The sequence below is a fragment of the Varroa destructor genome, unplaced genomic scaffold (genome assembly GCF_002443255.2).
Source record: "Varroa destructor unplaced genomic scaffold, Vdes_3.0 BEIS01000005.1, whole genome shotgun sequence".
NCBI classification, from domain to species: domain Eukaryota; kingdom Metazoa; phylum Arthropoda; class Arachnida; order Mesostigmata; family Varroidae; genus Varroa; species Varroa destructor.
In genome coordinates this window covers 33,871,139-33,891,314 of record NW_019211458.1, presented here as the reverse complement: position 1 = coordinate 33,891,314, position 20,176 = coordinate 33,871,139, and the positions used below count along the sequence as shown (strand labels likewise).

Sequence of the window (20,176 nt, the reverse complement as noted above, 5' to 3'; positions counted from 1 at the left end):
CCACAAGAGTTCGGCGGCTAACCTGATTAGTTCTTCGTCTCTCGCAAATCATTCTTGGAAATGTTTGTCTCAAAAGATACAACACCGCACGCGGTGTCCTTTTTTGTTGCAGCGGGAAAAAGTACAACACGATATCCTTCAACAAGGTTTCACAACAGGAATAGATGCAAGGCCTTAGGAACCTACGCAGTAAAAAAGCGGCCGGTCCAAGTAGCATCTGCAACGAGCATCTCAAATGTGCCATCGTTCCAACTCGGTGTACGACGGCACTATTGAATCATTGTTTGCATATTGATACACTCCCAGCCCAGTGGAGAGACATTAGCTTACTAGTAATTCCTTAAGGAAAGAGCGATTCTACTGAGCCGTGATCATGGCAGGGAATACTAAGGATAAGTGTTTATTTAACCTGCTCTCCAGTTCGCTGGTTAAGAGACTGAACGGCTATTTAGAAAGCGTACATGCTGTTTCGACGGAACAATGTCGGTCCGCAGAAAACGCTCCACAGAGACCTTGATGGCCGACGTTAAGTTACGAGTCAGAAAGGTTTCAAGTGCATTAAGCTCTAGCCCGGTTTTTTGCAGCCGTCACAGGCTCCAAACGGAGACAATGAGGTCGTTAGCAGCCACTAACATTTTGTACTCCGCTAGGTTGAGTATTGCTTATGTAAACTGGTTTCCGTACTTCTGATTACTCTCATCTGCGAACGGCAGAAGTTTCACCGCGCGACTTAACCAAAGATTCAGGAAGGGAGTGTTAGCAGCATAGGCAATCCAATCGCTTAATGGCTTGTCCCGCTCAACGGCTCTCAATTTGTTCGATTTCATTGTATCTGCTATCAGAACGTATGGAATATACCTCACTTAGGAAGATCTTACAATAAAGGGCTTCAAATGATTGAATCGCGTCAAAGCATGCTTCGTCAACAGAACATTGGTACTACACACAATGACTCCGAATCACTTCGCGTCCAGCTGATTCGCCACTGCAGTCCGAGGACCTACATCGTCCAAAGTCCAACCAACGGAAGCCTTTAAGGCGAACTTTAGGAACTGGGAGCAAAAATTCGCAAACATTGATGAAGATTTCTTTGCTTCGGGTGCAATGGTAAATAACTAGTGTAAAAGGACGAACCGGCTAATCAGGCATGCCGTTATCGCTCTGCCGTGCACGAGTCCACTATAGGCTCTGGAGAAAACCAGGTTTCCATAAGCCTAACGATATATGTGGTTGCTCCAGGTTTGAGGAAGTGGTGATAGATACTATGTTGCTTGATATTCCCTGATACCATATCTAAAACGCTTGGAAAATCTCTCAAACTAATTTTAACAAGACTCATATAACCCACATCACAAACTGTTTAGTGTTTTATATATCCTCTCTAATATTATAATAGTGTATCGTTTGTTGATCTGTATTTATTAAGTTGGTATGAAGCTTTTATCACCAATGAAGGTGAATACATAAGAAGATATTTAATTGGCAGAAGCGGTCCACAGCTCCCAGGCACCGGTTCCTTTGCTCTGCACTTCGGACCGACCATCCTTTGAAATCACCGTACCGTCCTTTTTTAGAATAATTAGAGTTGGTATACTGCGAACGCCGAAATGACTGCCCAATTCGCTACAGAAACAAAGAAACCATATGCAGTTAAGTTACATAGTGAATGCAGAAGACGTAAAATATTTAGATAACCTGTCGAACAGGGTGGTCATAATAAACAGCATTTTTACAAACGTAATTTTTAATAATTATAAAGTTGAAAAATCTCAATATTAGCAGTTGAGATCAAATTCATTTCGAAAGTACAACACGAAAAGCTAATGCTTTCCTCGATGTTTTTAACACTGAATACATTTTTTCTGTCACTGAATTTAGTTGTACCAGCTAAGCCTGACCAATGAACAAAGAAGACGTATGTAGATGAACTGTGCCCAAGAATACAAGCATATATTACCTGCGTGCCGCGTCATTGTATTTGATGGCGTACCAGTCGCCGTGCGTCTCCTCCATATACGCAAACATTGCGTCTTCAGTCTTATCGCTCGATACGAAGACCACCTCGAGCTTCTTTCCTTGATTCTTTAGTTGCTTATATACGTCAGCAAGGACAGGAGTAAACATCCTGATAAAAATACGTATCATTATTACGTTTATTTCATGTACTTTCTCCTAAATTCATATATTTGCTCTAACAGACAGAGTAGTTGGATTCCAAGAAACCTAGTTGATTACAAAGACTAACGGATAAATATCGATAAGTACATTGACTAAATAATCTGAGTAAATGCTTGTATTGTTGGTTGTTTCTTATGAGTAACCGTTACATCATAACAATACATTAAAAATATCAAAAAGGGTCGTAACATTTTAATGTTCAATCTAACAAATTAATTACTTTGAAGGTGCATAAAGCGCACTTCTAGTGGTTTTAGTCATAAGCTTAAGAATCCCAACTTTGTATTACATTTAACGTTAAAGGTCGTAGATAGTGATGAACTAAGCGATGAACAGATATATAACTAAAGATGTATTTGTCTCTGTTCATTATATGGGTTTTGAATAAAAGAGTCTCTTAATTAAGAATTGTAAAATTGTATAAAGAGATAGTCCAATAACCCGATAGTTGAAAAGATACCCACATATAATATTGAAGACAATAATAATAAGTGTAGCTTGGCTCAGACTTAAGTAAGCATAACCAGATATGCGGTGCTGATCTCACCTGCAGGGAGGGCACCAATGAGCGGAGAAATATATTGCGACAACGTCGCACTCATTTAGAACGTCCGCAAGACCCTTTGAAGAACGATCACGTTTTACGACCGTCGCTTTCTTCAGAATCTCCATAGTTGCCTATAACACGAAAATTGCGAAAAGTGATATTTCTGACAATTATTTTTCCCATTTACACTCACGTCTGTCCTATATCATGGTTATACTCTTTTCACAGTCAGGCATAATCGTATGAATACCTCACGCATAAAAGTAAGTTTCGTTGTCTATATTAACACCAAGCTGACACTGCCTGTCTTTGCCGAAATAGAAAACTTCGAAAATGAGTGGCACTGATTGCGACTGTGCACTAGGCAATCATCCACAATATCAGCTGTAGTAACTAACGTCAACTAATCTGCTTAAATCACCATTAGGCACAAAAGGCAGTCATTTTATGCTCTATCAGTATTTCATAGTGTTAGCGTAGTACAAAAATGGAATTCTTCTTCTATTACTCGTCACTGCCAAAGCCAGATAATCTACACATAAAAGCGATATTAAGAAATCGGAAAGGTAGTCGCATTCGATGTTGGCACAGAAAGAGCGTAAGCTTTACCAGCCACAGTTTTACTATTGTTCTTCTTTCGAAATTATACGGAATGCCTAATCAGTTGATGACAATTCTCAAAATACGCTTCGACAACGCTAACCCAAAACGTTTTCGTGTGGCAAGGGAACGGCTTTTCTCATGTCATACCGCACAAAAACTAATGACAAGATCGACACCACACTACCTAAAAAATATAGGTATGGGCGCAAAGACACATGCCCCTGTGGGATAGGTAACAAGACATTACTTCTGTGTTTTTGTATACCAAATAATGACCTCAGGGCAAGTCACAATGACACAGTAGAAACAAGGCATATTTTGGCACGAATAGGTCCGGCTAATTTAAAGCAGGGTTCTACTTGGTGGAAGAACGACAGTGGACAAGCAAGAATGAAAAACGATTATTACTAATAGTCATATGAGGTATAAAACTATAAACACCTACACCGGCCGCGGGGACAACTGCGCTTTGAGAGGATCCACCAAATAGGTACCTGATTAACAGGATAATGGCAATCACGAATAATACATCCCACATTTTCGCCCTACTGTGTTTTTGTGTTTCAACTAACGGTACTAAAATTAATCAACGTCAGAGCAATTGTCAGTCGTCCCGCCGTGTTCGAATGCTCTTGACAGCTTTCGTAGATTTAAATGCACACGGTGACACCCAAACACCACTGCGCCTATATAGGCTATGAGTACTAGACGCTAGCGCACCTGCCGACGCCTGTTCAAGTAATAGTAACTTGAACACAATGTGAAAGCCGCGAGTGATGGCTTGCTTTGTTGAAAAGCGAGTGACGCACGCAGACAACTAATTTTACTGCATGGCTCTACTGTTTTGAGACCGGAACTCTGTTGGATGAATGAATGACAGCCAACTAGCTTCAACTTAGGCGGGCGACTGCCGCTGATGTAAGGATGCTAGTGGTAAATTTTTGCGCCCTCTCTCCCCAGGATAAGCGCTCCATTATTTAAATGTTTAGCTTCTGTCTGTGCCGACACAAAGTCCATTGCCATCGGTGGTATAGCGGTTAGCATAGTTACATTACTGGACTTAACATCTGGCCGACGCGTAGCCTCTGTACAATTATTAACTTCATAAATTCAATTTGAATTATTGAAACAGTAACTTCACAGGTTTGGCTTACTTATTTGTTATTTTTTTTTATTTACTTTTCATTTACTTATTTGTTAAAGAAACACAACATTTTTACGTGCCTTAACAAGCTTAACGTTTTGAATACGGTTTTAAAATAGCAAGAAGAAATGCGGGCCAATATAGTTGGACGTTCTATTGACTCTAAAAGATTTTTCGAGGATACAAATCACCAACATGCTGACAATCATCTTGCAAATAAAAAATAAATTTGCAGTAGATTGGCTTAGGTAACTAACTAAAACGATCCAATCTATACTGCTAAATTTTGCTTCTGTATTTTTATAAAAACGACTTGGTTCCACCGAATTATACTTTTTGAATGAAAAACATCGTATTGAATATAATCTATTAATGTGATGCTGCCAAATGGCAAATAACAGAGCACGTAACATAACTTTTTGGAGGAACAGCAAATCAATAGATAATGAATGGCTTTTATGTCCCCATTTACGCAGATATCAAGAAGTGTCGTGGGTTACGGGTTACATCTTTAGAAACATCATTAGCACATTTTCAAGCTTTTAAATACCTTTATAAACAATCATGTTATATAGAGGAGTCTTTGGCAAACACTCTCGTATGAATCCTTTTTTCTTTTGTGGAACGGTTCTTCCTAACGGTCGAATTAAGAAAATGTTCTCTCATATAGCTTCCTTGCTCACTAAATAATCACGTTCTCAATGCGTAAATTACACCTTTACTCAAGTCTGTAAAGTCAACTATTATTTGTTTACCAAGCACTGCCCAAAATCAAGTATATGCTGAGGGTTTAGTCCATCTAAGTCAACCTAGAACTAGGGCATAAGCATACTTTAAGTAAAAAATCTTGACAATACATATTTGAAACAAACATGCGCATGTTTGTTAGATAACGAAATACTCCCATTACGAGTGCTTACCAGTGAACATATCTCAGTCGTTTAATATGTTTAAAATAAAAAAGAAGTGCTGTTGTTCACTAAAACGTTCTTTTATATGCACAAATCTCTTAGTATATAGACAATATTGAGAACATCGTCCATCCTGGATATAAACAGTACAATAATATTTGCTTCTAAATCTAACGCTATTGAACTTTTTTTTGGAAAGCTTTTTCATCGCTAGCTTAGATGTATCGATACCGGGCATGGAAGGGACTCACTTCCCTATTTTTTGTTGAAAATATAATATATTACAACTTTAATATCGATGAAGTGATCTTCACAGATATAACCCTCTCTTAAAGGCTTGGAGCTCTGTTTTTTGTTCTACTTCTGTACATATGTCGAGATTAACTGAAGCATCGGTGGCATAGTTATTTGCGTAGGTGCCTTCCGAGTAGTTGGCCGGGGTTCGATTCCAGGCCGACGCAACGATCTTATGAAAACACTCACGCAAATGAGAGATGAAACGAATGTGTGCAAATGAGAGAGGAAACATACACATGTGTGTATCTATTTTATGAAGTTGTCTTTTTGACAGAAATTTAGCCGTAGCCTTATAGTCCTCAGCGAATTTTGTGGCTCTTACGAACGGCAAATCTAAATAAAACAGCACAAGCCGGCAGTACCTAATGGCATGTAGCTTCTGACATCACGACTCCAAGGTCAACCCATGCTGACAATGTGTCCATGTCATTTGCCAGAAGGTAACCCGCAAAGTTGTTACGTAGTACGGCAGAAAAAGGCTTTTTGTATGCCATACTACACAAAAACTAATGAAAAGGTAACAGTCTAGATAGATGTCATGCGACAAAAAAGTACAAGTACGCGCGCAAGGATACACGGCTCTATGAAAAAGGTAACAAAGCATTACATTCGTATTTTCGTGTACAACATGTGGACCCTTATTATTGAACTACAACAGAACTACAGAATTTATTCGAAGAGTATAAGAAGAGAAGGAAGCGCTTTTTGTTTGAATAACAAATGTAACCCTCTTTCAAAGGCTAGGAGCTTTGTTTTTGTTCTACTTCGGTGCACACGTTCACGTCATCCGAAGCGTCGGTGGTATAGTGGTTAGCATAGCTGCCTTCCAAGCAGTTGACCCGGGTTCGATTCCCGGCCGACGCAATGCTTTTATGAAAATAATTAGTAAAAAGTACTGAGAAAACGAAGTAGTGTTTTAACAACCAAGAGAGACACCAAATTGATTATCCTCAGTTTTTTTCAATTTAGGTACCTTTTTGAGATTCGAGAGAAGCTGAGTCGAGAGAGCTGAGCTTATAGGCTTCAAGGAATGTTATGATTCTTTCAACAGCAGCTGTTATCGATGAAGTATATGGGCTGCCAGGGTTGTGTTTCTATTGTTTTTTTTTTGTTATTATTATTAACCTTTATGTATTTAGCTATTGGCATTACGGCGATACCTCTAGGGTCCTTTAACTTGCACATTTCATTATGGCCGCAATACGGGTTACTATAACGTCCGCCATCGCGTTCATGTAATTAAATTGCTCAATTATGAGTGGCAATTAGAAAAATTGCTTTTCTAAACCAATATGAGCGGCAATTCGAGATGCATTTTCGTAATAAATCACTGCAAACTACACAACGTATACAAGCTTTTTTAAAACATTTGCACAGTTAACTATCCACGAAGTGCTTACGCCTAGATTCAAAATTATGAACTTCCAGAACATTAAACATTCATGTATATACACATATATTTTCATTTTTCTTGTACCATTTGAAGTCTCTTTAGATAGGTTTCAATTTCTAATGGGCGGACTCAGTGAGCTATAAGCAGGACTTCCTGGACAAGCATAACTTCTTTAGATCATAAATGTCATTTTTACAGTGCATTATACATGTGCAACACAAAATTATTAATATAATCAAGACACCATTCTTCGCACGCGCTAATTAGCGCAATGCGTGCTAGCATTTACAACACGTTTTTAGTATATCGGAGCTTCTAAAAAATCATAGTTTCCACAATGATAAACTTTCTTAATAGATCCAACTACATCGTTATCAAAATTTAAGCACTCGCCTTGCCGGGTTTATTTTGAATATACCGCTTCCTTTTTTCATAGCATCATCGATTCTATGAATGATCCTTCGCCTTCTTCTCCTCATGTAAATCACCCAGACTGCAAACAAAAGTAGACCCGTCAGCTGTCGCTTCACAGCAGTTACCTCGTGGTGCTTTATGATTTAGGACCTATAATACTAGTGAGTTTTACTATCGACAGAGAAGATAGTGATTACAAAACATTTTGTTTTTCTCTAATAGACTGTTTATCTCCGTGATGGTTCGTAGGCATTAGAATCATTCGGGAAAGAGATGAGAGGAGTTGTTGTTCTGTCTATTCTGTAAATACGGTTGTATGCTTAGACAAGTTCGCAGATATGACGAAGAAATCAAATCACAAAAATGGGCTGGGTCGTGCCCTCATCAAGGACCGGATACAAAAGGTAATGCTAAACGATCGAGTGTCTAGCAGAAGTGTAAATTAAACTTAGTTTTTGCTTAATCTGGTTGAATACTCTGTTTCTTACGATTTGTAATGTTCTCCGATAGAAGTAATTAAGCCGATGTAGTTCAACCGTTGTTGTAAGCCAACTGTGAAGTGCATAAAGATTGCCTTAAATGATTATTGTTCGATGTTGTTGACGTTATTGCTAATGGTCATCTGGTGTCAAAAACAACCTTTCGCCGAAGTAATTTGGAAATAAGACGGAAGAACTCGAGAGATAATGATATACATACTAATAATAACTGCACTACCTTGTCATATTATATTCATAGATCCTAAAAATGTTGACTCCAGCATTCAAACGCTACGCGTAGGTAGTGAAAAAGGTCAATTGTATATAAACTTCTTGGTGCGACAACGGCAGGAGCCTTTGTTTACAATAACGACGCACACATGTAATGGTGCACTGCACAATACACCTGACCTGCTATAGATTGAAAAATATTACAGATAAACTGTTAGGATCTATTGAAAGAAAAGCTTTTTAAGCTGAGCGTCGGCTGGCCCCAGAATTGAGAGATCTTCAGAATTATCTTTTGGTATTAATTTAATTTTAGCATTTGGCATTCATGTTAATTTGGCTAACATTTACAATCTAAACATCTTCGCTACTTGTCCGTTTATGTAATACCTATTTTGGCATATACCAATGTATTTACTCTCCGTAGCTTGTACCAAGCGGTTTCTGGCGCTCAGTAGCTATGGGAATAATTAAGTGTTAAGAGGAAAGTGCGTAAAAGGATTTTAAAAAGTTATTTACATTGAGAGCCTACGATCCTAGGTTTAGGTTGGCGTTTTTCTCCACAAATTTTACACCACGTTCTTAACGCGGTGTTTGCAATGGCTATAAAGTATATATTGTTATTTATTAGGGTGCCAGGCCGGAAAGTTTTCGGCATACAACAGAAATGAAGGATGGCTACGACTGGTCAACGAATATGACTTCAATCACAGAGCAAAACAATCTCGACGAGTTCCTTGCCACGGCAGAACTCGCTGGAGCGAACTTCACCGCAGAAAAGCTTAACGTCAGGGTACGTATACAGTTATTACAAGATATTGTTATTAAACATGTTATAAATATTAAGATAAACTCGTAAATTTCTCATATGGGTGACCATAAGTGTTTTATAGTTGGTGGATTTCTTGTAGCGGTACTGGTATTAACTTCATACTATGTTTATAACGTGTTTTACACAGGTGGTGACAGATTTGAAGCCTTCTGGGGTGTTGTCTGAAGCAGATCTCAAACTTCAGAAGAAATTGTATGATCTACATCGAAACTCGATAAGGGTACCCCGGCGGCCTCAGTGGAACGCCCGGACTACGGCAGAGGAACTGGACGCTAGTGAACGTGAAGCGTTTCTCGTATGGCGAAGGGAACTTGTTCGAGTACAGGAAATCGAGGGTATACATATGACCCCCTATGAAAAAAATCTTGAGTTTTGGAGGCAACTTTGGCGCGTCGTGGAGCGATCAGACATCGTGGTGCAGATTGTGGATGCGAGGTGGATATCAAATGAGGTGTTTACATTGATAAAAGGTCGTTCATAGCAGCTCATAGAGTTAGAAAAGTCTTTTAGCAGTCGCATTAATTGTAGCTACGTCATAACAGTTCCAAACTTCTATATTTTTTTGTGTATGTATAAAGTGTAGATTTTTTATGACCGTCGAAGTTCATATTTCGCCTTTTATTATTAGTTAGTATGTTTTAAGTTGCTGATTAACAGAAAACAATTTATTTACGTGTTAATAAATGCAGGAACCCTCTGCTATTCTTCTGCGAGGATCTTTTTACTTACGTGAAAGAGATCTCCCCTCACAAAAAGTGCATGGTGCTTTTTAATAAAAGTGACTTTTTAAATGAAGACCAAAGGAGACATTGGGCAGAGTACTTCAAAAAAAGAAATGATGGCCTCAAAGTCGTTTTCTTCTCGGCCCTTGGTGAAGCTATCGTCAAGGATGACGGCAAAGACAATAGCGACGAGGTAAGAAGAACAATGGCATTCCTTAACGCATGCAGTGTATTAGTATTTGGTATTTTTCAGTGCCATTCGATGGGGAAAGCTTATGAATTGTTGCTTGACTTTCGAGATTTGTTTGTTTTCAATGCATCGATAGGAAATTCTGGTGTCCCAGTCAAATGTGGTGTTCTGAATTATAGACCTGACGTTTCGATCCCTTCGGTAGCGCAGTGAATAAAGCAATTGGCTACTGAGTTTTGGGTTATATCGTGTTTTAAGTTCAAGTCCAGTCGTAGATACTCGAAAGGAAACCCTAAAGTTTCTATTGGTATTGCACGGTGCAGTCTTAGGTTTGTCCTTAGATTTCGATGAAAGAATCAGCTAAAAGCTAATATAATAACATATATCTTTTCTATATATATATATATATATAGCATCTTTCGGATGAGCTGTTACGCCTGACGATTGAAGAGTATTCTGCAACACTATGGTCGAAAGAACAGTTGGTTCACTTGTGTCGCACTTGGCATACGGGCGTCAAGTACAAACAGGGATTCACTACTGTTGGTCTTTGCGGATATCCAAATGTCGGCAAGAGCTCGACTATTAATGCAATCACCAAATCGAAGAAGGTTTGTGGGCTTACCATAATGGGTTAGGGCTACCGCGTGTTCTTAGAAGGCTATCAAAATCGCGATTTTGGAATATTTTTGAATAGCCACAAGATGCTTTACTTTCGGAACAGGAATGTACAAGCACTACTCCATTTCAGCCGAATGTATAGAAAAATCTATTTTCCTCAGCAATCAACGATATCTATGCAAGTATTTTAAATTTTGCCTTTTATGAGCAAATAATCTAGCTTTGCTATTCACATGTATTGTTTCTATATTATTGTAGGTATCGGTAAGCAGCACTCCTGGGAAGACAAAGCACTTTCAGACAATCCACCTGTGTAATGATCTCATTCTCTGCGATTGCCCCGGTCTTGTGTTTCCGAACTTTGTTTCCAGCAAGGCAGAAATGGTTATAAATGGTAGGCGATCCGTTTCAAATTATGAAACTTACGATATATTTCGTTGACTTTGCTTTTCAGATGAATCCATACCTTACAACGAATTCGATATGGGCTCATTGAACGAATTTCGAAAAAATGATTTATATGGAAAATATTGAACACTTAAGAATCTTGTGTGAAGTAGAAAATCTTGAATTTAGAGCCATCTGTGGTTACTTCTCATCATCTCAGGTACTTAAAGTTTTATATTTTGGCTTTCATGTCACCGAACAGGTATACTTCCAATTGATCAGTTACGGGATCATGTGCCGCCAGTGTCGTTGCTCTTGTCGTTGATTCCACGTCATGTGCTTGAGGACACATACGGTATTTGTATACCCAGACCTCGAGAGGGTGAAGATCCTGACCGGCCGCCTACCAGCGCTGAATTTCTTAATGCCTACTCCTACAATCGGGGCTTTATGACCTCTTCGGGACAGCCTGACAATTCGCGTGGAGCGAGGTGCGTGATTTCGCCACCAATTCTTCTCTCAGGCACCATCTCTATTTTTGAGGACCTATTCATTTATGAAACGTCTCATTGTTTCAACAGCCTACTCGAGCTTGCTCATATTTCAAACCATATACGATATGTTAAACATGGGGTATTTTTCATGCTTTTATTACTCCTGTTTTGTTGTCTTACAAGTGAATGTTTGCTGCAATTTGTCGTAATTTTTCCGATACCGGATAATTTTCGAAAGTTATCTAATACATAACTGGCAATTGTGGTTTTTGCTTTCAGGTACATTCTAAAAGACTACGTCAGTGGAAAGCTGGTATACTGCATTGCGCCACCTGGTGTCGATCAGGCATCATTCCACGAATTTCCCCAGCCTCGGCGGGCTGGGCCCTCCACAATGTTACCTTCTGACATTCGGATGACTATGGGACGCGTACTAGGAACTGACGAAATTGACAAGAACTTTTTTGCAAGCGAAACTGTTGGCGTAGGGTTCAAGGGTAAGTAAAGCCGGGTTTTGCTCTCTCTCTCTCTCTCTCTCTCGAAAAACGGTTAGCATACGTAAAATTAGGATACAGGTAATATAATTGTAACATTTAAGTATTTATGAATGCTTATGTGTTATATACTCCGCAACTGGCACGTCGTGTTTCAATATCTGTTATACCGGCTAGAAGCTAGTTTAAATATTGCATCTAAAAATGGTTAGCCCTTAATTCAGTACCGTAGTTTTATTTACTAATTGAGAGCGGTACCAATGAGCTGTCGTAGCAAATTTCGATTTGACGTGATCGGTATTGTTATTGATAAGTAGAAGAAGATTCGCATTCCTCAAGAATGCCGTTTTTAAATTAAAAAAAAAATTGGATGTATATTGTTAAATGCGGGACGTAGCGTAATTAGTTTCGACCTGTCTTGCCTTATTTGATTTGTGTTTATGTATATATGGACTTCTGGTTTTAAATTATAGGACGACATCTAGTCAGATCCGGTCTAACCGCAAGTTCCGGCTCGATGCTGGGTGCAAAGAAACATTTCAACAGGAATAAACGAGAAAAATTAAGACGGTTGTATCAGCATAAAGACGCTTAACGGCAACAGGCAACTCGGTTGCGGTATAAAAGTGCTATGTAGATCCGCGTCTAGTTTTTTTGTTACAATAAAATACATTACGCCTAACATATGCTAGTTTTCTATGCGTACGCGTACAAGTGACTCATGAGCTGTGCGAGATTTTTACGCTCCTCGTTCAAAGCGCACCAAGACTTTTAATTTTTGTTGCATTGATATTTGGTTGAAAGATGCACTTGATTGAGTAGCGAGAGCGCTTTCCTGATATTCCTGTAAATAATTTCTGTGGTTTTTTTGAGTAGTTTCGCTATAAAATACCGTTTGGTAAATTCGGCATGTCTTCATTGCAGTCGGTCTTAGCGAATGGTAAACCGTTGAGAACCGTTTTATTCGTCGATATCAACAGCCGTGGCCGGAACGCAATTATAGCAAAATGTGAAACTAGAAGCCTGAAGAACATCAGGTTAAAACAAAGTTGGTGACAATTTTCTTTATCGCCATAATGGAATGGCTAACACTTAACTTGATTTTCCGCTAGTATAATCGTAGCAGTTCGCTCTCAACTTAGTTTAATTAAGTTAAAAAGTATGCGCTGACGATGTCACCAATAGGTGGTACGAACCGTCCAGCCAAAGATCATTTTGTACACGGTGAGGAAAACACATCTATTGTATTGGGTTATTTACGAGTTAGGTAAATCACAGCCGAGCGTGTAATATGTTTTTAATGTACAGAATACGACTTCAGTTCCTCATTGTTTGTAGCGAATTTGAAATAGGATATTATGTTGTTTGTTTTGTTGGATTATGTGACAAGCTTTAGGCAAACAATGTTTGACGCCAACTAACCCAGCCCTGTTAGGCCACTTAGCCGCAACTAATTCTGCGCCCAATATTGCGCCTTCAACTAATAGTCAAGTTACTAGATAAAATAACTAAAAAACAACTGCTCCTAAAAACAAAAACGACAGAAAAAAGTTAAAAACATTGGTGTTAAAATATAGCAGTTATACGTGATATTCCATGCATAATAATCGTTTGTTAAGTTTTAGTCCCGACACTTATCGGCCCTAAGGCTTCGTCGCCCTAAGTAAAGGCAGTGGCAGACTATGTTGCTTCGAATCGCTACGGGGATCACTGCGATCTGACAGATCTAGTTGGCCTGCTGCGGCAAGGGAATTCGCTGGTGCCTTCAAAACCGATACGTTCTTTGCAAACAGGTTTATTTCGGAAGGGCCTGTGAAAAATCAGACGAGCAGTCCGGTCATTGAAAATATATCTTTACCTTTGAAAACTAGATAAAATTTTGCCTATCCACTATGGCGGTCTAGCATCAAAATCAAGATAAAAAATTCCAGTTGAATAAACCATTCGGTAATAACCAAATCGTAAATATTAAGTTCAGTAAAAAAAATAAATGGAATCAATTCTCCATCTAACTATCATTAGAATTGTAGCATGAAAACTTAATCGGGAATTGAAATAGTGTAACGCGCGCTATTGCTGGTAGTTACATAAAAAGAGGATATTACCACAGTTGTAAAGTGGGCAGCAGAAGCCGTTGATGATAACCTCCTGGCATCCTACAGCGGGGGGTGGACATGGCTGCGATAAGCATAGAACGTTGTCATGATAGCACATACAGAATTCACAGGGGTCTTTCGAAGGTAGCTGCTCGGCGTTATTGTACAAACGTCCATTGTACACACATTCTGTGATTGGAAATAGAAATATAACCAACAAGTCATCAGTTCTCGACCAAACCACTTGGTAGGTGTGGGCATTAGTGTATATATTTAAGTATATACAAATATTTCCATATCACACTTCACACTTCAAGGTGTATTGTATAAATTCGACAAAATTATTAACAATAGTGGCAGAATATCTACTCACACCTTTAATAAGAGCTTTATTCACAGTATGCATTTGTTTTAGCAATGGTTACTATATACTGGGATAGGACTTCATGCCCAAACGAGCTCACAGAAAGAGAGATCTACTCGGAAGTTTTACTAAGCAGCAATTTCTGATTCATCCCCTGTCCCTATAGTTTATTTTCTAGCAAATAGACTGTAAATGTTTCACATTTTACTTATATAATCGGCTCTATATGATTAAATTGAATTGAGGCACAAAATTATTGGCGAACTTACGGCTTAAGATAAGTTGGACCAGAAGCGAAGAAGACACAATGGCGAATGCGGTTGTTTGGCGTATGAACAGCATCGCTGCAGCGGAACTTAGCACTGGCTTTCTTAAGCACTTATGCCAGCATTTGTCGTGACGAAGTGAGGAGAAGCCGTAATGATGACCATTTGATGGTCGTAATTCGAAAGGGAATTCTATTTAAATGGAGAAATGATATTACATGTAAGTGATTTTTTTTAAGTGCAGAAAATGTTAGCGACATCCGCCGAGTAGTAAAAGGAAGGTTGAAAGGCCAGCGAGAGGGAAGTTTAGGAGAGGCGCTGGCTATGGCATTTCAGATTAACTGATGATGTCTTTCAAGTGATGTATTCAGCAACGAAAACATTTTTCTCGGAGAAGTCCATAGATCTAATTCTCATCAGTAACGATATCGGTCTAAGAGGTAATCTTTTTCATGGCAGAAAGTATGGTGGCTGCTTTTATCTACGAAGGGGTAAATGCCAGTCAATTCATTTTCGAAGGGTTCGTTCTGACGGTTCGAACAAAGGCGTATCAATGCACGTGTTGCGGCACGTTTACTGCTCATTCATAGATGAACATAGCCAACTACAGGATTTAGGGAAAGAATAAAAAAAATGCAGGATTTAGTAGAACTATGGGCACATTCGAGTGCAAAGGATTGAAAAAGTTGAATACCTATTGCACAAAAAGCTCAGCTTATGTATGAGACATTCTTGCTATTTCCAAAAGAAAAAAAACTAAGACTCAGTAGGATTCTCTTAACACGAAGAATAATTATATCAGCGTTCGTATTATGAGTGGGTACGTTTTACTTGTCAAGTAGAGCTCGCTGATAAAGTGTAGTTCGGTAACGTTAGGCAGGTGTAGTAGTCATTGGAGCGTTATTAACCATAGTTATTATTAGTATGAGGAATTAACGCATAATTAAGAATATAATTTTTCTAGATAGTTGTCAAAGGTCTCGTTATAAGGAAGATTCGAATGCCCATGAGAGACAGTGAGCAGGTGCGGAACCGAGAGCAGGCTTACCTCAGACGTGGAGTGCATGCCCGAGTTAATGTTATAATGCTGCAGCCATCCCGAAACCTATTTTAATGTTGAATGACATCACCTGATTATATCGGTGAAGCCGTTTATAACTTCAATAACACTCGCTTAGGCATGGCAGCGTATCTTTACTCCTAGGTGTCGAAACAGTATCGTAGGGTAAGAGCAAACTTTTTTCTCTGCCCATTTGTTGTATATTCAAAAGCCAAGCGGCGGTACTATTGCACACACGTATTGAAATTGAGAAACTTTACTTCGAAAAAAAAGCGTGAGTTGTTTCAGATGATGGAGTGCTCTTTCAGTTCCTCATCTGGACCGGCTCTACTTTGAGCGTTTCAAAAAAAAATCATGCTTTCGTTCGCACAGTTGTGTGTGATTTAAATTCACATGTTATCTGCGAGTGTGTAAGCGAGCATAAAGTAAAGCTGCTACTCTCAGTTTATATACAAAAATGCACAAAAAACATCAGGCATGTTGTCGGAGCGTTGTTGCGTTGTTGTACGGAGCAGCTATTTGGTAATTCGTAATTTAGTCATTTTACATTGAACTAACTTGCTAACTTAAGAATGGTGACCTTCTCAAGCCCGGTCAATGACACATGCTAAATTTACATGAATAAAAAAGCTTGCAAAAATGTTCTCAGTGTCAAATTGGTGCTACCAGTATAACGATGTGTTCTCATGCAATCGCATTTAACGCACAGGTGAGAGGTTGCAGGTTTTGCGTGTGTTACAAAAATTTGACAAAAAAAACTTTTGAAACTGGTGTTTTACATTCTCATAGAAGATTTTTAGCGTTTTTTAAAAATGAATGTTCCTTTAGCCCATATTATCATTATCTGCTGTATTGTCATAGAAGGGATGAAACACATCGTACTTCCGCAGAGTACGTATTGTAACTTTTACCTTGCAACTTGTTGTGATGGTAAATTGAGTGTCGTGCTGATTGCCTTCTGATACGCTAAATTTCTTTAATGCCAACTCGGCGAACAATATTACCAATTAATAGAAGCGAAAACTTTGAAATATTATTGTCATAGAATAGGATTACTATATTTTACAAGCAAGTGCAAGGTTGAGTTACCTCGATGTAATAATTATACCTTGGAGTTTTTACAAAGAATGTTAGTAAGACCGTCTGTCGTTTCCCTGGTGTTGATCCTGATTGTAACTCTAATGCAGTGTGCCAACGCAACATAATACATTAGGCAACCAGTGCACTGCGGAAAGTCTTCTACTGCAATGCTGATTTGGTTTTGGATATTTTGGAGGGTCGGCTGATGCAATGATAATGTAATTTTCGACCTAAAATCGAAAATATCTAGGGTACTTTGGAGCATCCGCTACCTAGAGTCTAAATAGCTGTGGCATGTAAGTTGCAGTGGCAGTAAGTTACTAAGAGTTAGTTGATGTATTGCTGCTTTTGGAAGATAATTTACTTTTTGCAAAATTTTCCCTCGTATTTGATTTTTTTTTTTCATTGTTTGGTGTCTTCAAAATTTAATCACTATTAACGTAGCAAGTTCTTCAGCGTTTTATTAGTGCAAACTGGCATACGGACGGGCGTGCGTGAATTCAAACGCCACGCCATTATTGGACGAAGTTCGACAAGTATTTGCGTAAAATATTCGGTTATTTACAGGTATGAGCTAATCAAGTTCCCTCACAGAATAACGCGTTTAAAGCCAAGCTATCGCTCAGTTCGGAAATCAGCGCTCAATGCTCACGTTTCTCTTTTCGAAGATAAAGGCACTGATGCATTTCATCGAAGTTTTACGAAGGCGCTGGACAAGGGGGCCTTTAGGAAAAACGCTTGCTGCCGGTACAGTTCTTTATGCGAGTGAAGTGCACCCCAGTACGTTAAAGGATGGATTAGTCGGTAATGTATATATATGATTGCGTACTAATCTTAATGACACGTTGTAATCTAAATTCGAACCCGGGCATAGATCCACCTCGTTTCATACTGGGAGCCAGCCGTTTGGTGGTATGCCTAACGGCCATAGCGGATGAAAAGCTCGACACAAACGACTTCGTGGGTATTGTGGGACATAATGGGTTATTGTGATTACGGAAGCTTAGGATAAAACAGAACGTGGATAATGTGTTTCCTGTCAGCTCAATATGGGATTTCTTTGAGCATATGCTATAGAAAGGACGAATAGAAGCGAAAAAAATAACATTGACTTTGCGACAGATTGAAACACGTGCAGCGCATTAACTCGAGTTAGTGCAGTCTGTACCGCGTACTGGAGAAGCCTCAGACAGGGAGAATAGCCTCAAAAATCATAACGCCGGTATTTAATAGATTCGGATGGAAGCTGCTGCTCATACTGGCAGAATATATTAGTGGTACTCATAATGATGATGAGACAATGCCGAAAGGAGAAACAGATATCGTTAACTCCTTAAGAGCTTCTCGGGTATGGGCGGGAAGGTGACCCACACATACCCACAGTGCGCGATGATTCAACGACAACGCGCAATCTCGTCGCTGCTTTTGAATTACGGTTCGGAAAAAAACAGAACCTGGTGATGTCGGCAGCTCTTACGTTCCCCAGATTTTAAGTTTGTACGATTTCGAGTCGTTCTACGCCCCAAAATGACAATACGTGATGTAGCCAATTCTATCGTCGATTGTTTCAAACAGGGCACGACTAATGAGATTAAGCGCGATAATGCAGACGAATGCACAGCAGTTGCGGAAGCTCGTAAAGCACTGAAAGATAATGTGTAGGCAATAAAAAACAGTACGCCTAACATACAAGAATAATATTCTACATTGTATACTTTGAACATTTCGACTACCGAAATGATCCCAGAAAATCAGAAGAATGGTAATTTCCTATTCTGCTCGATCCCTCCAGATGGCTCGTCCAGGACCTCGAGGTGATGCTCAACAGCGACGCTTGTGAGCGGTAGAAAAGTTAGGCTTGAAAGCAAGGCTAAACAGATTTCGTTTCGTGCCGCCAGCCGTCTAAAGCAGCGTCTAACAGCAGTACCCGACGTAAAACTTTAACCACGTAAAGTTGTTTGTGGGTAGCCCGTGGGACCTACTCAACCTTTTTGCGCCGAACACAATAAGAAGGAAACTTAAGAATGAACGTTGTGCGAAACCGCTGCACAACTTTACTTCGCCTGAACAGAGTCTGTTGACTGTGGGAATTATATTTGAACCATTAGGACTTGTAAAAGCGGCTGTCAAAAAAAGGAAGGGTATCGACAAGTACTGCTTTCGTACGCACATAGATTTTTATACGTGTGGATGGCAAATTCGTTGACGTGCATGGAAGCAAAGAGGTGATTTTTCTAGATTATTCTTACTGAGGTAGTTGCATTTGCAGCGCCAGCACTCAACCATTTAGATCTTTTGTGCCATTGTACTAAAAAAATACACACGGTTTAACGGGTTCGGATTTTTTTGATTGCCCTCCTTGTAAGTAATTTGGAATATAAACTATGTATCGAAATTCCTCCCTGAACAAAGAGAATTTAAAATGCCTCTGGAGGCATAAAAATATCGGCATATCTACCCATACAACGCACAATAAATTTGATAAAACAAAGGTTCGAAACGGATAAAGAAGCGAACGCTGCTTCCATGGCATGAACAAAGAACGTCAACGGCTTACTCAGCAAAGAAAAACTATTAACAAGTTATGGTGGAAAAGCTGATGAGTCGTTAACAGCAAATAAAATACGCATCGAATTTTCAAACGAAGTAGATTTGTTGTGTTTCAATATGCTGTCAATAAAGATGATCCAGGCCCAAATGGTAGTTGAAAAATGTAGTTACAATTTTCATACAGTTATCACTGTTAAACTGTAAACACAGTTATCAGAAAAGATCGTTTAAAGATTAATTAACATGATTAACTGGTATAATTGCACTTACTAGGCGACTGTAAACGTTGCATAGCATAACTTCCTCAGGAGTAATAGTAATGTATTTGTGTCTCGTTCTGGACAATGGCGGTGGACTGGTGCCAATTACTTGAATATGCTTTAAGATTTTGCTTTACCTCGCGTTCGGAAGGACCTTCGTGAACGTGATAATTTTGTTCGAACAGCACAAAGCACCATCATCGTCGTGTAAAAGGATATCTTAACGAGGATCTTTCAGGACGACAACGCCCTATCAAACACACGGTTCTGACGCCAGTATTTTTTGTTGTTGTCGAGATATCTCTAAATTCAACCTATTCCAGAAAAGCAACGACATCGGAAGATTTGAAAAGCGCAATAGCGTAAAATCAGATAATTGTTAGTTTTCGTCTCAGTAGCCTATTATCGGTATTAAATTAGACCAGTGATCATTTTTTTGAACATAAAATAATCCCATAACATGGGACAAGAGAAAATTGTTTTCCATTACGTACATTCTATATATAGACTTTTTGTGCGTTTGACGTGGCAACTATTAAATTTGTGCGTATAGAGACACTGTAGTG

General features: G+C 39.1%; 3 protein-coding genes and 1 non-coding gene across 7 annotated transcripts; 2 read left to right on the top strand and 2 right to left on the bottom strand.

The window, feature by feature from the left end:
• Nucleotides 1-1,340: 1,340 nt before the first annotated feature.
• Nucleotides 1,341-4,206, bottom strand: LOC111251783 (nucleoredoxin-like protein 2). Of its 3 annotated transcripts, none has more exons than XM_022808794.2 (4): nucleotides 4,049-4,206; nucleotides 2,726-2,856; nucleotides 1,958-2,125; nucleotides 1,341-1,623 (listed from the first exon to the last, which is right to left on the bottom strand). In XM_022808794.2, the coding sequence occupies exons 2-4, from the start codon at nucleotides 2,848-2,850 to the stop codon at nucleotides 1,476-1,478; spliced, it is 441 nt and encodes a 146-aa protein (XP_022664529.1). In that variant the 5' UTR covers nucleotides 2,851-2,856; nucleotides 4,049-4,206; the 3' UTR covers nucleotides 1,341-1,475. The 3 variants fall into 3 exon arrangements, with proteins under 3 accessions (XP_022664529.1, XP_022664528.1, XP_022664531.1); XM_022808793.2 differs by lacking the exon at nucleotides 4,049-4,206 and adding an exon at nucleotides 3,774-4,042; XM_022808796.1 differs by lacking the exon at nucleotides 4,049-4,206 and adding an exon at nucleotides 3,901-4,042.
• Nucleotides 4,207-6,472: 2,266 nt separating this feature from the next.
• Nucleotides 6,473-6,544, top strand: TRNAG-UCC (transfer RNA glycine (anticodon UCC)). The gene has a single exon. It is a non-coding gene; the product is annotated as a tRNA-Gly (tRNA).
• A 1,016-nt stretch (nucleotides 6,545-7,560) lies between these two features.
• On the top strand, nucleotides 7,561-12,616 carry Ns3 (nucleostemin 3). The gene is made up of 9 exons (XM_022808799.2): nucleotides 7,561-7,891; nucleotides 8,826-8,987; nucleotides 9,154-9,461; nucleotides 9,716-9,941; nucleotides 10,352-10,549; nucleotides 10,818-10,953; nucleotides 11,209-11,437; nucleotides 11,720-11,937; nucleotides 12,408-12,616. The coding sequence occupies exons 1-9, from the start codon at nucleotides 7,826-7,828 to the stop codon at nucleotides 12,527-12,529; spliced, it is 1,665 nt and encodes a 554-aa protein (XP_022664534.1). The 5' UTR covers nucleotides 7,561-7,825; the 3' UTR covers nucleotides 12,530-12,616.
• On the bottom strand, nucleotides 12,020-19,848 carry LOC111251787 (uncharacterized). 2 transcript variants are annotated; one of them, XM_086989478.1, is made up of 4 exons: nucleotides 19,621-19,848; nucleotides 14,664-14,852; nucleotides 14,043-14,219; nucleotides 12,020-13,744 (listed from the first exon to the last, which is right to left on the bottom strand). In XM_086989478.1, exons 1-4 carry the CDS (start codon nucleotides 19,640-19,642, stop codon nucleotides 13,578-13,580), a joined length of 555 nt encoding a protein of 184 aa, XP_086845604.1. In that variant the 5' UTR covers nucleotides 19,643-19,848; the 3' UTR covers nucleotides 12,020-13,577. The 2 variants fall into 2 exon arrangements, with proteins under 2 accessions (XP_086845604.1, XP_022664537.1); XM_022808802.2 differs by having other exon boundaries at nucleotides 14,040-14,219; nucleotides 19,621-19,842.
• Between the last annotated feature and the right edge of the window lie 328 nt (nucleotides 19,849-20,176).

What these genes read in the sequence shown, in the direction of transcription:
- LOC111251783 (XM_022808793.2), bottom strand. Translation starts at nt 3,866, where the DNA reads ATGTGGGATGTATTATTCGTGATTGCCATTATCCTGTTAATCAGGTAC. An exon ending in CAGTTGTCCCCGCGGCCGGT is followed by an intron (nt 2,857 to 3,773) that starts GTAGGTGTTTAT and finishes TTCGTGTTATAG; the next exon opens with GCAACTATGGAGATTCTGAA. An exon ending in TACAATGACGCGGCACGCAG is followed by an intron (nt 1,624 to 1,957) that starts GTAATATATGCT and finishes TTGTTTCTGTAG; the next exon opens with CGAATTGGGCAGTCATTTCG.
- Ns3 (XM_022808799.2), top strand. Translation starts at nt 7,826, where the DNA reads ATGACGAAGAAATCAAATCACAAAAATGGGCTGGGTCGTGCCCTCATC. An exon ending in CAATCACCAAATCGAAGAAG is followed by an intron (nt 10,550 to 10,817) that starts GTTTGTGGGCTT and finishes ATATTATTGTAG; the next exon opens with GTATCGGTAAGCAGCACTCC. An exon ending in TGTTGGCGTAGGGTTCAAGG is followed by an intron (nt 11,938 to 12,407) that starts GTAAGTAAAGCC and finishes TTTAAATTATAG; the next exon opens with GACGACATCTAGTCAGATCC.
- LOC111251787 (XM_022808802.2), bottom strand. Translation starts at nt 19,642, where the DNA reads ATGCAACGTTTACAGTCGCCTA. An exon ending in GCAACGTTTACAGTCGCCTA is followed by an intron (nt 14,853 to 19,620) that starts GTAAGTGCAATT and finishes CCATTTAAATAG; the next exon opens with AATTCCCTTTCGAATTACGA. An exon ending in GGTCCAACTTATCTTAAGCC is followed by an intron (nt 14,220 to 14,663) that starts GTAAGTTCGCCA and finishes TTCCAATCACAG; the next exon opens with AATGTGTGTACAATGGACGT.